At 41.1% G+C, this 17,806-nt stretch overlaps 1 protein-coding gene across 12 annotated transcripts in view; it reads left to right on the top strand.

The window, feature by feature from the left end:
* Positions 1 to 300: 300 nt before the first annotated feature.
* Ccdc15 (coiled-coil domain containing 15) overlaps positions 301 to 17,806 on the top strand; it is a 71,377-nt gene continuing 53,871 nt past the window's right edge. For 6 of the 12 annotated variants that reach the window (XM_040730060.1, XM_040730052.1, XM_040730059.1 and 3 more), the window contains exons 1-4: positions 4,120 to 4,253; positions 4,554 to 4,740; positions 8,454 to 8,603; positions 9,847 to 10,038. In XM_040730060.1, the coding sequence (XP_040585994.1) occupies positions 4,561 to 4,740; positions 8,454 to 8,603; positions 9,847 to 10,038 (522 nt within the window). In that variant the 5' untranslated portion in view covers positions 4,120 to 4,253; positions 4,554 to 4,560. Of the gene's footprint in view, positions 549 to 4,112; positions 4,290 to 4,553; positions 4,741 to 8,453; positions 8,604 to 9,846; positions 10,049 to 17,806 lie in introns of those variants that run through there. The other 6 variants (XM_040730057.1, XM_040730056.1, XM_040730051.1 and 3 more) reach the window with 5 other exon arrangements.

Below are 17,806 nucleotides of genomic sequence, written 5' to 3'. Positions count from 1 at the left end.
GTTGGGTTCCTAACACTTTGTTCCTCTAGGAGTTGGGTTAGGAGGTTTATTACTGTTACAGAGATTCTCCTTGGCTTACACTCTGAGGGCTTAACATGTGACAAAGTTTTTTATGTTGTTACAAGTATGATTCAGCTAGTCACAAACAGGAGAGTAGTGACCAAATAGCAAACTGCTCCCTGGTATTGAACAAACAATTGGTTCTGTGTTGGGTGGACTGCTGCCAAGAACACAGAGACTTGGGACTTTGTGCAGACATGATCAGGGATTCCCACCCACAGAAAAAGGATTATCCAACTCTGCTGAGGGCTGCTCCAGAGCTGGGACTCCACGTTATGTTGCCAGCAAGACTTGATATTTTAAACTTCTGAAGATGGACTTTTCTAAATCAACAGTTCCCTTTCTGAGCAATCAATTCCAGCCAGGCGAATATTTGCAGAACAGGTTAGAAAATGAGCTGCATCTCTGATGTGAATTCTCTGGATTTATGAGTATGGGTTCTTAGAAACCCTCTGACCTGGCTTTCAATGGAACATAAAGAATTTGAGGTAAATGTTTGGAGAGAACATGGAGCCATCTAACCATACCTTTTCCAAATATTATAGCATGTGCTTACCAGCCTGCAAGTGTGTGTATGTGTAAACTTAATCTTGTCTTTGTCTACAAGTAGTGGCTGTGTTCTTTCCATTATCCAACTGGGTGGGGGTAGGATGGTTTCTTTCTTGCTATTCAGTGTTATTTCGTACCAATCCCTTGCCTTTTCTTACCCTCAACTCTAATTTTAAATCTCGTATCATGTGACTATAGCATTTACTGCTTTCCAACTTGTATCCATCTACTAATCTGCAGATATTTTCCTGAAATGCCTCAAAGATTGGTAATCCTGGCAGTGGCCAACCTGATTTTTTTTTGTCATATTTTTCAGTGATTTTAGTCTTCTCTTGGATAATTTGTCCAGTGTTCTTATTCTTTGCTTCATCTCATTTAATGCAAAGGTTGTTTTGCCTGCATGCATATTTGTTTACTATGAATGTATCTGATGCTCACAGAGGCAAGAAGAAGGTGTCTGATACCCTGGAAGATTTATTTTCTTGTTTCCAGAGTTAGGGATCAGAGACTATATCTAGGTTGCCCTAACAAATTGGTCTTGACCACGTGTCTTTGATTAGCCAATTAAAAATGAAAAGCAGAAAATTGCTGGATGGCAGTGGTGTATGCCTTTAACCCCAGCATTCAGGAGAGAGAGGCTTTGTGAATTTGAGACCAGCCTGGTCTGCAGAGCAAGTCCCAGGACAGCCAAGGCTACACAGAGAAGCCCTGTCTTGAAAAAACAAAACCCAACAAACAACAAGCAAATGAAAGGAAAGCAGAAAAATGATTTATTCAGTGTGATCATATTGGAAAGAGACAAAGAGATCCATCTTTCAGGGGTTCAAACATGAGGATAAAGTTTTAAACAGAAGGCAGAATTAAGCAATTCTGGTCAGGGTGTGGTTATTGACCCATTGTTGTTTCAGGTCCTGTCTCCTGCAAGGTAGTCTGACAAGTTATTGGCACTCTGTGAAATCTCTTTCTGAATTCTGGGAATCAAGTCCCCTGATGGCTGGCACCAGGCTTCAGTCTTTTCCTTCTCCAATCTTGAGATTCTTGGGGGAAAGTCCAATTCCCCAGGGCTACTTTATTTCAACAGTCCAGGCAGTCATAGTTAGGGACACAAACGTCTCTTTAGAATATCCTCATCCTTCCCAGGCATCTGTCTATACACATTGACTAGTGAGTCATGAATTGGAATCTATAGGTTAATAACTCTCAGATTTCCCATTAGTTCAGAACTCTCCTTCAAGGTACTTTTATCCTATTTTGTTCTTTGATGTTGATTACTTGGCTAAAATTTTGCTCTCAATTCCTGATCTTCTCCCATCCCAGCCCTGCTCCTTCACTGTCTTCCCCACGTCAGTAAAAAGCAATCCCATCCTGTAGACTCAAGAGAAAACCCTAGTTTTCCTTGACGGCTCACTCTGTCACACACATGACACAAACTTTATAGCTAAACATTCAACATGTCCTGAAAATCTTACTTCCCAAATATATTCAAATGCTTTTCTCACCATTTCCACACTGCATCTGTGGGCAAAGGCGTCATAAATCTCTAAGGGAGCCATTGCAATCCTAACCAGTCTTTCCTCCCTCACTTCCACTCCTAATTCTCAAAATGGCATACAGAATGACTTTTTAACACTTCAAGACAAATTGGCACTTATTAGCTCGCAGTCCGGTAACGGTGCCCTATCTCAGCACATTAGAGCGTTTATTGCCCCGGCCCGTGGGGTCAGTCAACGGGGACCCTAGGAGAGGGAGTGAGAATGGGGGGGGGAGGAAGAGACACGAGATGGAGACAAGACAGGATTCTGATCAAGTCTCATTGATTAAAAGTATCAACAGAGCTTAAATAGGGCAGGTGGCAGAAGGGAGGGGGAGCAGAAGTTCTCCTTGGCAGGATGTGTTGCAAGGACACACGTCTGCGGCTGGAGGAGCCTGGACTGCAGGCCTTGAAAATATGCTGTACAGGAGATAAGCAGACACGGAGAAATAGAAACTTAACTGTGTTAGTCTCTAAGAATACGCTAGGAATATTAAGATGGCTTTTATTATGCTATCCTTATTTAGGGTCCTCCACGGCTTAACATGCTCTTTATGGTTTGTCATGCTTATCTTGGCTCTTCTCCTTTCATCCTTCTCTGGCCATACTAGCTGCCTTTGCTTTTCTCCACCAGCCAGTGTTCACTCTCTACCTGAAACCTGTGTGTGTGTGTGTGTGTGTGTGTGTGTGTGTGTGTGTGTGTGTGTGTGTGTGAGGCCAGAAGAGGACATTGGATCCACCGAGCTGGAATTATAGGAGGTTGTGAGCACATTGGTGCCCGGATCTGAATTTTGGTTCTCTGGAAGAGTAGGAAGCACTCTTAACCATGGAGCCATCCATCTCTCTAGCTCCTACCTGGAATATTCTTATACCTGGGTTCAATGATGTTGCAAGCCTGTTATTCCAGCCCTTGGGATGCTGAGACAAGAGGAGCCTTAACTACCTAGGAGATCTCGTTAAAATGTATTAAACAATCAACTAAATGCCTAAAACTTTCCCTCAAAGATTATTATGGCTTGTTCTATGGTCTCATATCGTCTCTGCTTGAAAGTGCTTAGTTAAAAAAAAATTAGCAGGGGCTACAGTTCTTGACTAGCATGTATGGGGCTGTGGGTTTAATTTCCAGTACTGAGTAAATCTAAACAAAAACAAAACACAAAGAATAACCTCAAGTGCTTTAGTGTATCCTTTTCTGTTCTGTCCTGTCTATGTGCCTTCACTGTTGAAGACATGCTGAAGTGGAGCCTGGTGACACATGCCTGAAACGTGAGCCATTGGGAAGGCTAGGGCAGGACTGGAAGTCCAAGGCCTGGGCTACAGTGAGTTTGAGACCAGCAATCCCCCTCCAGTAAACCTTGGCAAAAAGGAGCAGTGTGGTTTTTGTTGGCTTAATCTGTATTTTGAGGATGCCCTGGCAGGATGTTCTAATGCTGTGATCTTTTAATACGGTTTCCCTTGTGTGGTGACCCCCCGCCCCAAACGTAAAATCATTTCATTGCCACTTCATAACTGTAATTTTGCTAGTTAGAATTGTAATGTGAGTATCTGATATGAAGGATATCGGATATACGGTGGGGCCATGGACCACAGATTGAGAACCACTGTTAACTTTTCTGGCGCTTTCTTCAACTGAGAACGCTTGCCCACCGGCACATCATGCCAGTCACCCCTCTTGGAGATTTGAGATGACAAAGTCAGGCGGTGATGGTGCACACCTTTAATCCCAGCACTCCCGAGGCAGAGGCAGGCGGATCTGAGTTCAAGGCCAGCCTGCTCTACAAAAAAAAGAGTTCCAGAACAGCCAGGGCTACACAGAGAAAACCTATCTCCAAAGGTGAAGGACGGTAAAAATTGAGATGATTACAGCGCGAAGGCCCACGGAGTGGAAAAGCCTCAACTGAGCATCGGTCTCGCCAACCTGCTCTAGCCCTCCCATCCAAAGGGCAGGAAACGGAAGTGACGGAACGCCCAGCGCCTGGATCCCCGCCCCTTTCACCCTCGCAGCCCGGAGAGCGGACACGAACCCGGAAGGGGCAGGGCGGGCGTCCGACGCGGAGTGGCTGTTTGCTGTCCTGGCTTTCCGTAGCAGCCCGCGGAGTTTGAGTGTGAGGAGGTCCGGGTCGCGGCAGGCAGGCTCCAGGCTTCACAGGTTCCCCTGCCCAACTGCCCGAGTTTCACAGGGTCCCCCGCCCTCCTGCACCGGCCCTGGCGGCGCCGCGCCTCTTCGCCGCAGCGGGTCATCCTCTCAGCCCCAAGTCCTGTCCCTACCGCCCATCTGTGCTCACCGCTGGGCAGTTTTCCATCTCCCAAGCCAGTCCTCGTTTCTCCTCCCCTTCTTCCCCATTCCTCCCAGAAAGTAAGTTTCATACCGTTTTCCCCTGTCTTGCCCCTCTCTTTCCTTTCTCCTGACCAGAAGTCTGATGCCCAGAGGTATGGCGCCCCTCAAGAAGCCTCGGAATCCCACAAAATTGCCCCTGGCTTTAAACCCCACGAAGAGCAAGGACGTTTTGGCAGTGCTGGCTGAGAGGAACCAGACCATAGTACCAGTTGGGGCATGGGTGGAACCCGCCCCACCAAATTGCTCGGAAATCCCAGCACATGTGAGTGTCAGTTGGTCCGGATACAGTGATCCCTGCCCGCCTTTTTAAAATTTGCTTTCTCAGTTTGTGGTGCATAGAGATGAACAGTTGAAGGACGCTGTTTCTAGTCTGTTGCAGATTATATTCTTGCATAGGAATTATACAATCATGATGTATTTCCCAAAACTTGCCTCATCTTTTGTTGGCACAATCAAACATTGTTTAAATACTTATTACTCACTTAACTATACAGTGCATAATTCGTGGACCAGTCAATAGGCTAGTTCATTTCACAAACTTGATTGTTGGCTGTGTAACACATAGGTACTGAGTACATCTTCCACACACTTGAACATAATGTGACAGTTGGTCACACTTTAAATGTTAATTGCTTGCTCGGCGTTTATAAGCTTTAAAATGAAGATCAAGGCAGAATGAAGTAAGAAAAGAGAAGAGAGTTTAATCCTGACAGAAACTCTGAGAAAGTTGTAGATTGCACGAGGACAAGGAAATTTCTTGTCTGTTCCTCTTGTGGTATAAAGTGGGCCTTTTGGGAATTATTTGTTGACTGAATTAGGAAATTTGGTCCTTGTTGACCCTGAAAGAATAGACTCCTAGTGACTGCAGACAGGAAGCCTTTGGACAAAGGGACGCCCTTTCAAAAGTTTACACTTGTAAATGTTTGAATGCGTCTCATGCTAGCCCATGAGAGCGGTTGTGCAAGTTTTTTGTTTAGTTTTGTTTAGCGTTTCAACAAATTGTCCCTTAGTCCTTGTACAGCTTTTATTGTGCACAGGGAACAAATCATGTTCCACACCCCCTGTGTTTATGTTAAGCAAATATTGTCTAATATATGCAGATACCCAGGAAGTATGGAATGCAGGAAATCTGCAGTGTTCATACAGACCAGGTACTGAATGTGGGGAAAAATATATTCTTAGTGCTCTTGATTTTAGAGGAGAAACAAGACACATTTAAACATTCTATAAGGGCTGTGGAGATGGCTTAGCAGCTAGAAGTACTTGTGCGAGCCTGATGAACTGAGGTTCTCGTCCTGGGACCCAGGTACAAGCTGGATGGGGTGGTGTGCATTTGTAATCCCCACACTCCTGTATTGAGGTGGAAGGCAGAGACAGGAGAATCTGCCAGAACCTTGTGGGTCACCTAGCCTGGAGTGAAGTAGCCAAGACAAGAGAAACCCTGCCTCAAAACCAGGTGGAGGGACAGAGCCAACTTCTTATAAGTCCTCTGATCTCCACACATGAGATCATACCATGGCATGCACACGTGTATACACTCACAAACAACCACACAGAATAAATTTTAAAAATGATAAACGTGGGGCTGGAGAGAGAGCTCAGCGGTAAGAGCACTGCACTGGCTGCTCTTCCAGACTTTCCAGCACCCATAAGGCAGCAAACAACTGCTTTTAACACCAGTTCCAGAGAATCTAAACTTCTGGTTTCTGGGAGTACTGCAAGCATGGGGTACACAGACATACGTGCTGGCAAAACAGCCATACCGATAGAAGATAAAAATTAGCATTAAGGGCTAGATGTGGTGATACATGCCTTTTATCCCAGCACTTGGGAAGCAGCAGTAGGTGGGTCTCTGTATTTGAGGCTAGTTTGGAAGTTCCAGGTCAGGCATAGTAAGACCTTGTCACAAAGTAGCAAAACAAACCCAAAACATGACTCCTCCCTCAGGTTTAAGGGTTAGGGAGAGATTAGTTTTAGAAGAACAATTAGAATAAATTAAAACAATTTAGGCATGAAGCATATCATCAAAATTTCTTTAGTAGGAGGGGAAAGCCATGAAAAAGGTGAGTGAAATGGGAATCAATAAATAAGAATTTGTACTTTACAACACTTTAATTCCATCTACTTATTTGTGTGTGTGTGTGGTGTGGAGGTCAAAAGACTTGTAGAAATTGACTCTCCTCCCACCACGTGGGTGTTGGTGATGGAATTCTGCTCATCAGAGTCTTTACCTGCTGAGTGATCTCACTGGCCCAATACACCTTAGATACCTTTATAATGTCAGTAGTATCAAACTCAAAATTTGTTATAATAGCACCTTTTTGTTGTTTAAATTAGTTTAATTCTAAGTTTGTCAAGTTCAGAATATTAAAGTCTTGAAACATGGACAGATTGTCTCCTTTCCTCCTTTAAAGTAATTATGTAATCATTTCCAGTCAGAGGGGTTTTGATCAAGATCTGGTAGAACTCTTTATAACATTAGCATGTCTAATCTGGGAATCCATCCTTATTAAGAGGCACAGCACTGTTAATTCAAAGATATGGTGGATGGTTACTTACCTGTTATAAAGAAGAACTTAAAATTCCAAGGGGTCTTTGTGGTTCATAAAAGCCTCATAGCTTCAGAACTTCATTTTTCTTTGGTAATTAAATTATTGGAAGAGTCACTATGGTCTTATCATACCCCCATTTTCTTGTTATATATAAATCATATCAGAACTTAGTGGCATAAAGCAGGTATTGTGTCAGGAGTTTACACAGAGTAAAGTGGCATGTCTTCTAGCTGCCTCAGTGTCCTGGGCCTCAGCTGAGTGGCTTAAGTAACTAGATATGTTTGGGACAGCTTGATGAGTTCTCACTGTTAAAGTTCTTGGTTCTTTGTAGGCTGTCTTGTTCACTAAGGCTTTTTCATATGTGTCATTTGGGCTAGGATGACTAGAATGCCTGGGGGCTGGCTGGATATCTTTCCATGCCATATAACTAGTTTGGCTAACCGTGCTTCCCACTAAAATGGGAGTCTCAGAGTAGTCAGAATTCATTTTTGGCACTGGTTTTCCTCATGGTGAACATTCCAGCACTTCAGTAGAAGTTACTTAATGACCTTGTTGGGGGAAGTCATAGACCTTCTGTTGTTTATACATAGACAGTTAAAATTTAGTGTGAGAAAAGACTACACAATAGTATCACACCAAGAGACTTGGTTTATTTCAGTTAAGATACATCATTTTTGAAGACTAATTTCTGTATAATTTAAGCATTATCCAAAGAAAGGAGTGTTAAAGAATTCCTGCCCTCAGAACTCATAATCTAGTAGGAGAGTTAGTAAGTTATTCATATTAAAATGAAATGTGCTGTAGCATAAGAGCTCAGAGGAAAGTGTGGATAGGCTGAGAAGGCCTTTCCTAGATGCATCAGTGAAAGGGGAGCCACATTAAAAATGGAGTGAAAGGCACTTTGGGAGACAGAGACAGGGATGAGGTCAACTTCCACTGTGTAGTGGGCTGCAGACTAGCTGGGGCTATGATAGTGACATACTCTCCTCCACCCAAAAAGGGGGTGACTAATTCTGAGTATGAAGGCACTGTACATTGGGAATATGTTTGGTGAGTGGTGAGCAAAATGGTACATCTACTGTTTACTAATATTAGAAGCCATAACACAAATGGGTTAAGATCAGTTCACTCAGAATTAATGAAGACATTTTTGGTTTTAGTTGAATAAAACATTAAGATTTGATATGAGTATTCACAAATTCCATTTTTTTTAAAGCTTCTGACTTGCTTTGAGTTCTTGGAACTCAATGGCTACACTTAGGTCAGTGGTTTTGAACTGTGATTTCCTTACTCTTTTGGAGACGGGATTATAGAACCGAGTTTTTGTTCTTCACAATTATATACTAACTTTTCTCCATTCATGATATCCCTCATGGGCAAAAGCGATGGCATTTAAGTTTATTTTTGTCTTTTGTCTTTAAAGACTTCAGCATACATAATCGAAGAGGAAATAAAAGAGCAGCAGCGAAGAAAGCAAGAATCTTTGAAACATTTTCAGAGACAAGTCAGGCGCCGGGTAAATCAGCAAGTTAAGCTGAGGAAAAAGCAACAGCTTCAGAAGTCTTGCACAGTGGTGAGTTTCTAAGTAAGGTGGCTGGAAAGGAAAGCTCGTGTCCCGTGAGATAAGCTGTGCAGCACTATCAGGATCACTTGTCTCTTGATTCTGTGTTGTTAGAATCCAGTTTTCTACTGAGCGCAGTCAGTTTTCACGTGGAGAAACTTTATTCCTGTGTTCTTCCGACTTGCCTTTTTCCCTTTCATTACATACTTGAAAAAGCAAGTCAGGATTTTGGGTGCAGATTTAAGTTTGAATTCCTTCTTTGCCACCTTCTAGCTATGTGACCTTGTCTTAATTAACTTTTCTGGTTGTGGAATAATTTCCTTATCTATAAAATAGGCAAATGTTGAGTATGGTAGCTCATATCTGTAATCTTAGTACTTGGGAGGCTGAAGCAGAAGGATTGCCACGAATTCCAGACCTGGACTACATAGTGAGACCTTGTCTCAAAAAAAGCAAATCAGTATATACATGTATGTATGATTTATGTATATCTATATGGTATGTGTTATGTAAATATGATATGTGTATTAGGGTTCTATAATGGAACAGAACGGATAGGGGACTTATTAAAGTGACTTACAGGCTATGGTCCGAGTAGTCCAACAATGGCTGTCTCTGATGGAAAGCAGGCATCCTGTAGTCATTCAGTCCATGAGACTGGATGTCTCAGCAGTCCCAATCTGGTGCTACAGTTCCAGAAGTTTCTTAGAGAGCTGCTACTCTTTGGTCTATTTTAGAGTCCCAAAGAAGTAGCTTCTAATATTAGTGAAGAAATGCCTCAGCAACAGGATGAACTTGTCAATAAGAATGAGAGGAAGCAGACAAACAAACAAACAAACCCAAAAGCTTCCTTCTTCTGTGGTGTCTTTTTGCTTGGGCTGCCACCACAAGGTGGCCTACATTTGGGGTGGGTCTTCCCACCTCAAATCATCCAATCAAGGAAGCTTCTCACAGGTGTGCCCAGCTGCTTGGGTTTCCCCTGATTCCAGATGTAGTCGATAGTCACAATTAACCATCACAATATGATGTGATACCTAATCTTACAGGATTGTAGAAGAGCTAGGTGCGATAGTCTAGTTAAATTATTAACACATAATAGGTGCCTGGTAAGTGTTAGTCCCTCTGTCAGCTAAGGCTTCCTGCCCCCCCCCCCACTCCATTGTTCTGGTTGAAAATTGTGTGGCTGCTAGGAGGGATGGATTATTTGTACTAGAAAGGAGTAGAGTCTCATTATCCTTCCTTTTCCTTTGTGCAGGCAGAAAAGGAAGGCTCTGTAGCCATGCAGTGTTCAGATTTGGCACATTTAACTCCTAAAAGGACAAGTGTTTTCTCCGGCAATTTGAACGCTGCTATGGGAAGTTGTGTGTTACCCTCTTCCCAGGTGCTTGGGGGTGCCACAGAAGACGGAGAGAATCAGAATCAGTTATTTGAACAACAAGCTCAAGCTGTAAGTACAGGTACATTTTAGTTTATATTTGTGATGTTTACCCTCAGTCCTGAGAGATGAGGAGCTGAGCTAACATACTGAATTTCACTTTTTTTCTTGTGTGTATGTGGTGTGTGTGTGTGTGTGTGTGCGCGCGCGTGTATGCGCGTGGGCTTGAGGTTACCATCAGTTGTCTTTCTCAGTCACTCTCGTGTTGTATATTGAGGCAGGGCCTCTCACTGAACCTGGTGCCCCATTCTCCGTCTCTGCCTCTCATAGGTTGGGTTTTATACATGAACCACAGCTCACCTGAATTTTTATGTGGGTCCTAGGTATTTGAACTCTGGTCTTCACAGTTGCACAGCAAGCTCTTTACCTGCTGAGCTGTCTTCCCAGCCCCAAGTTCACTTTTTATTGCCATTTTTTTTCATGGACTAGTATGATAGTGTATATTTATGGATTGATTGACTGGTTAGTTGATAATGCCTTGCTGTGTAGCCTATACTGTCCTCTTCCTTCTGTCTTCCAAGTGCTGGGGTTATACACATGAACCACCATAACTTCCTTATTTATAAATATCTTTTTTACATTCTTTTTTTGATAAGACGTTGTAAAACTATCTAAAGAAATGTATTGACAGTTTAGAATTCAAAATTATTAGAATCTTGAGTCAAAGAACATTGAATTTCCCAATTGTATTAAATTATGTTCTTTATATGCTATTGCCACTTAGTAGCTGTGGACAGAAATTATCTTAACCTTTGATGCTAAGGGATTCAATACAGTTAAAGAATATTTCATTTATTATTTTTGTTTATATTACTTTTCTCTTTTAAACTAATTATCACAATAAAATTATCTACTGCATGTCAGGCAATAATTATTAACATATCAGAATACTTGGAAAATTATTGACATATCAAAATACTTGGGAAAAATTATAGTGACTTTTTAATTGTATCTGATGCTTAAAATTGAAAGCATTGTGAGTAGCAGCCTACTCCCCATCCAATCACTTCCTTTCTTGGCTACCTGAGCTATTGTTGATGTGTTGTTTACCTCTACTTTAAGAATTATTCTTCATCGTATTTGAAAACACATATTTAGGGATAGTGAGAAGAAAAGAAAAGAAAAAAAATATGGTGGTAAATGATGACCACATGCAAAGAAAAGCCATTTTCCTCCTGAGTTAAGGTACTTTTCCGAGTCCTTATAGCTTCAGGAATTGACCTAACTGGTGCAGTAAGACAGATGCATGTACAGAAAAGCTAGGATCAAATGGGCTGGGTGCTCTGACGGAGAAGCTGCAGCACCCTCCCCCCAAGTTGAGCATATTTGCATATTTACTGTGGAGTTGAGCAGTAAGGCAGGTTATAACATACAGCTGGATCAAGGAAGCCGTGCTTATGGTGTGCAACTGGGTCAAGAAGGCATATTTAGCTAATCTCAGGAGCCATCTCTGCATGGGAATAGTCTTTGGACCAGGAGGAGAAAGCTATTTTCTGTACACATTACCAGCATCTGCACATGGAGTAGAGAAAGGACTTGCCACTCCTCTGAACCTCACCCAGGGAAGACTTTGCCACTTTCAAGGTATTGGGGTCCTTGACATGACTGTGTCCATGTCAACAACACATATTCACTCAGGATCTTACTCACACCCACAGTACTTGGTCATAATCAAATTGGGCTATATGTATAAAGGGAGCTTTACAAGGCATATGCTTCAAACTTTGTTTTGAAATTTCTTTTGCCTCAAACTTTTTTCTTTTTTGGGGGGCATTGTGTGATTTGTAGTAATCATTTTTATAATTATTTTATTTTTCTTTTTAAAGTTTATAAATAGGAGCCAGATGGAGTGATGCATGCTTACAATCTTAGCCTTCAGGAGTCAGATCAGGAAAATAGAAAGTTGGATGCTACATAGACTCTGCCTTAATAAAAAAGGAAAAAATGAAGAATTTATTAAACTAGACACTGGTTACATTATAAGAGATAGAAGAGTGAAGGACAGATCTAGTCTTTACCATCATGATTACAAATATAAATCTCATTGTAATAAGGATTTTTTTTCTGTAGAACACAGTGCATGGCTAGAACACATCAGTCAGCATGTAAGTGAACACATTATGTTTGTTAAGTGTTGTGGGGGGTTCTAATATGTGAAATAGAACCCTCTATGGGTTGACATTTCCAGGAAGATATACTGTAGTCTCTTATACCCCAAGTCTAGTAAGTAATATAGACATATTTGATATACTTGACCAAAAAAGTTATGCCATGGGAATTCCAACTCTTAAAATTCTAGGGAAATAACAGAGAGAGAGAGAGAAGAGAGAGAATTCATGCAAGAGATGGAATTGAACTGTTTATTTTGAATTGGTATGCTGAAATCCAGAGACTTTTTGAGAAAGGAACAGTGAAAAGTGTAGGATCTGTAATATGCTTGATATGTTCTAGAATAAGTAATGAAGTCTTTCTAGTTGGTAGTTAATAAAGGAAAATAACAGAAATGAGGTGAGGCAAGAAATCAGGTTATAAAGAGCCTTTGTATTATGAAAGTTTAAAAGTTTGTATATCTTTTCATTCTTTTTCCTTGAAAAAAGGTGACTTAGTAAAGGATGTTTGGTGATTTGGTCCTGTAAACTTTTACCCACACAGCCCTATGACTACAGTTGTTTTTATTCTTACTGTTTCTATTGCACTTTTAATCCACTAGATGTCATTATGAAACCAGACAATGAAATTGTTGAAGCATTAACTCCTTTACTTTACCTAGAACTGATTAGATACTGTCATCATAATGTAGCTTCTGAGTGTTAGTGAACTTTTCAGTTTTTGTTTCTTTAAATTGAAGAAAAATAGAATCCTGGGGTTGGGATTTTCACTTGATTTACCTATTTTATTATTTTATGTGATTGGGCATTTTGCCTGTATGTTTATCTCTGTGCACCATGTGTGCAATGTTTGCAGAAGCCAGAAGAGGGCATTGGACCCCTGGAACTGGGGTTACAGAAGGTTGTGAGCTGGTGCTCAAACTTTGGAAGAATAGTCGGTGCTCTTAACTGCTGAGCTGTCTCTCCAGCCCTTACATTGGTTGCGTTGTTTTGTTTTGTTTGTTCTCAAGACAAGGATTCTCTGTGAAACAGCCTTGGCTGTCACAGAGAGCTGATTGCCTCTGCTCCAAGTCCTGGGATTAAAGGTGTGTGCTTACTACACCTGGCTGGCAGTAGGTTTTTAAAGTTCGTTGATGTTGACACATTTAAGGATGAAATAATTTGACATCTGGAATATGCTTAATAATATAAGGATCAGCTAGTGTCTTAATTACTTTGCCGTTGCCATGCTAAAATACCTTGATAAAGGCAACTTAAGGGAGAAGGCTGGTTTTGGCTTGGAGCTCCAGGGGCATGCAATCCATTGTGGCTGGGAAGACAAGGCAGCCGGAAAGAAAGGCGTGGTAGTGGGAGCAGGAGGCTGGCTGGACATACTAGGTCTGCACTCAAAAGCAGAGTCTGCAGGAAGTGCAGCCGTGCTATAAAGCCTCGGAGCTCAACCCAGTGACCTGCTTCCTCCATCTCCCAAAGTTCCACAACTTTCTCAAACAGCACCTCCAGGTCAGGATCAAGGGTTGAAACATGTGAGCCTGTGTGGGATGTTTGACATTCAAACCACAGGATGCAGAGAGTTATAGGTAAGGCAGGTTTGTCCAGGAGTTAATGCTGTTGGGTTATTTGGTTGAATTTTAGGTACTTAACTATATTTCCCTTTAAAAAAAATTAGGAGTAGGCTGGAGAGATGGTTCATAGATTTAGAGCACTGGTAAGGACCCAGATTCAATTCCCAGCATCCACATGGCAGCTTACAACTATCTGTGACTCGGGTTCCAGAAAATCTAATGCTCTCTGACTGCACTCATATGGTTAACAGACATACATTAAATATAATGTCCAAATTCATAAAATTAAAATTAATCTAAAAACAAAACCCCACAAACACATTAAATAAATATTTCAAAAAAAATTAAAGATGTAATAAATTAACATTTTTGAGGGCCCAGTGATTCAGTGGGGGAAGGCACTTGCTGCCCAGCCTAGTGATCTGAGTTCAATCTCAAGGACCCACATAGTGAAAGGAGGAAACCAACTGTGCAGATTGTCTTCCGGCCTCTGAATTTCAGCTGTGACTTGGGACGCTGCTGTGTGTTTCAACAGGTGAAGGTGCTTGCCACCAAGCCTCAAGACCTGAGTTTGGTATCTGGGACCCACATGGTGGAAAGGGAGAACCGACTCCCACAAGCTGTCCTCAGCCCTCCACATTTTCTCATTCTCTCTCTCTCTCTCTCTCTCTCTCTCTCTCTCTCTCTCTCTCTCTAGGGAGAACCGACTCCCACAAGCTGTCCTCAGCCCTCCACATTTTCTCATTCTCTCTCTCTCTCTCTCTCTCTCTCTCTCTCTCTCTCTCTCTCTCTCTCTCTCTCTCTCTCTCTCTCTCTCTTACTCACACTCACACACACACACACGTAAAATAAACAAATAAACAAACTGTAGTTAAATAAAAATGTGATTTGGCTCATTTTTCTCTTTGTGTCTCTACCCAGCCTCCTACCTAGTAGCCCTTGATAGTCCCTACCTGCTGAAAGGACAAATATGAAGGGGAACCTAAACTAAGGAGCTAGAGCTACCGAGCAGGAAGAAGTTTCAGGTGGCCACAGCCTGTTGTTAGTGTGTTAAGGGTTTGGTTTGTTTTCTGTGGCATCTCTTGGCTATTTCATTAGATTTCATCTTAAAAAATCTTAATGTGTTCTCATTCTCACCATATAACACATTCGTCTTTAGACCAGCAGTTTATCACTGTTCCTTTTAAGACTAGCATGGTTTAATTTTAGCTTTCTGTTTTTCACTGAATATTTTGCTATCTTGGTTTTTAAAAATAACCTTTTAGTTAACATACAAAATAAGTAATCTCGTTATGGGATTTTATGTATATCATTATACCTTGCTCTTAATTGCCCTCTCCCCCTGCTGTCCCTGTTTACTACCCTTCCCCCTTGGCTAGCTTGCCTCTCTCTTCTTCTCTCCCCACTTTTGCTCTCTCTAAAACCTAGATTCTTTTTGTTGTTGTTGTTGTGTTTTTGTTTATCAAGTCAGGGTTTCTCTCTGTAGCCCTGACTGTCTTAGAGCTTACTCTGTAAACTAGAGTGGCCTCGAACTCACAGAGATATGTCTGCCTCTGACTACCAAGTGCTAGGATTAAAGGTATGCACCACCACTGCCCTGCCCCTAGATTCTTTATAAGAGAAAACATTGTATTTTGTTCCTTTCCTCATTACTTCTTGTTCCACTCTCTCTCTTAGACCTTTTCTTTCTTATATACAGCACACACATGCTGTATGTATATACAAGAAAACTGTATGTAAGAGAAAACGTGGTAATGCTTTTATCTGAGTCTGGTTTATCTCGTCTAACATGATGACCAATGGGCAAATGACATTATTTCATTTGTCTTTATGGGCAAATACAATTCCATTTGTTTGTGTATCACATGTGTTCTTCATTCATTGATCCGCATTTGTGCAAGTCTCCGTTCTTGGCTGTTGTAAATACTGTGCAGCAATAAAATGGATGTGCAGCTGTCTCTGTGATATGCTGGCTTAAATTCCTTTGAGTAAATACACAGGAATGCTAGAGCTGGGTCATGTGATGCTTCTCTTTTTAGTTTTTGAGATGCTTCCAACTGATCTCCATAGTGGCTGCAGCGGTTTGTGTTCCTACCAATAATATACGATGGTCCTTAACCCCTCACATCCATGCCAGCATTCTGACTGGGCTTAGATACAGTCTCAAAGCAGTTTTTAAGTATTTCCCTGGTAGCTTATGCTTGTTGAGCATTTGCAAAAATGTTTCTTGGCCATTTGTAATTTTTATTTTGAGAACTGTCTGCACTTCATTTGTCTATTTATTGACTGGATGATTCCCCTTTTTTAGTGTCTAACTTTTTTAGTTCTTTATAGATTCTAGGTATTAATCTTCTGTCAGATGTGTGGTTAGTAACGGTTTTTCTCCCATTCTGAAAGGTTCATCACTCTGTTGGTTGTTTCTTTGCTGTGCAGAAGTTTTTTAACCTCATGCAACCACATTTGTCAATTAATTCTTAGAACAATTTCTTGTGTTATTGGAGTGCTTTTAGAAATCCCTTAAAAGTCTTGAAGTCTTTCCTGTGTTTTCTTCTAACAGTTGAGTTTCAGGTCGCATATAAAGATTTTATATTTAATCCATTTTGATTTTTTTTTGTGTGGGAGTGTCATATGGATTTAATTTCATTCTTTTGCATAGTATGTTGTTTTTATTCTCTCATCACACCACAAGATTTCTTTTTTTGTTGTTTTTTTGTTTTGTTTTGTTTTTCGAGACAGGGTTTCTCTGTATTGTTTTGGAGCCTGTCCTGGAACTCACTCTGTAGACCAGGCTTGGTCTGGAACTCACAGAGATCCACCTGCCTCTGCCTCCCGAGTGCTGGGATTAAAGGCGTGTGCCACCACTGCCCGGCCACACCACAAGATTTCTAACCTTTTTCTGTCCTGGAAATAATTATTTATGGAGTTAAGATTGTGTGTGTGTCTGTGTTTCTGTGTGGATTCAGGGAGGCTAGAAAAGGGCATCCTATTCTCTGGAGCTGGAGTTAAAGGCAGTTATGAGCCAGTCACCTGATGTGAGTGCTGAGAACTGAACTCAGGTCCTCTGGAAGAGAAGCAAGCACTCTTAATCACTCAGCCATCTCTCCAGCCCTTTAAGTAAATATTTAAATGATGTGAAATAATTGTTAAATTATCTGTAAGGTGCAGTCTTACTTTTCTGTTGCTGTACTAAAATACTGTGACCAAGACAACTTACAGAAGAAACAGTTTATTGGGGCTTACAGTTTCAGAGGGTGAGTCCATGACCATCATGATTGGGAGCATGGCAGCAAGCAGGCAGGCATGGTACTGGAGCAGTAGGAAGTCTGAGAGAAGAGGGAGAGAAAAGAGGCATAACTAGGAATGGTGTGGGCTTTCTAAACCTCAAAGCCCACCCCAAATGACATGTCTCCTAAGACCGCATCTCCTAACCCTTCTTGAACAATTCAGCTGGAGACCAAGTATTCAAATATATGAGCCCATGGGAACCATTTTTCACTCAAACCACCAGAGGTACCATTCAGGTATTTCAGGCTAACCCAAGCAAGAGAAAAGTTTGTATCAAGAAAACACACTGTTGGTGCTGTAGAGATTGTACATTAGTTAAAAACACATTGGTCCTACATAGTCAGTATGAGATCACCTAGACTACATGAGACCTTATCTCAAACTTACTCCCCTAATACAAAATCAGTATAATTTTCAAATATACTGATTTTGCATTACATTTAAATAAAATCAACTTTGGATGGCTATTATGGCATTGCACATATCCTAAACTGATAATAAGTTCTGTAGCAACAAAGTAGGTAGTATTCTATAAATGTTAAGCCCTATCTTTTCCTATGACCTATATAATATTAATAGTTTTAGTTTGGTTACATATAAATTCTGCCTTTCCAATGAGCTAAATTACATGAACAAATTAAAAGAGCTAAAGAATATATATATATACATATATGTATATATGTAGTTGTTAAATTTTACCCTGTTGAATGTTTTAAATTTGTTTTATTATATAATACTGGCCTATATTTTGACGTTCAAATCTTAACATTTGTTTATATACTATAATTTTGTTTCATCAGGCAAAGGTCTCTTTGCTAATGATTA

The sequence above is a fragment of the Mesocricetus auratus genome, unplaced genomic scaffold, assembly GCF_017639785.1.
Source record: "Mesocricetus auratus isolate SY011 unplaced genomic scaffold, BCM_Maur_2.0 Super-Scaffold_100022, whole genome shotgun sequence".
Classification (NCBI taxonomy): Eukaryota; Metazoa; Chordata; class Mammalia; order Rodentia; family Cricetidae; genus Mesocricetus; species Mesocricetus auratus.
The sequence above is the reverse complement of the archived record's forward strand: the minus strand, read 5'-3'. Positions and strand labels throughout refer to the sequence as shown.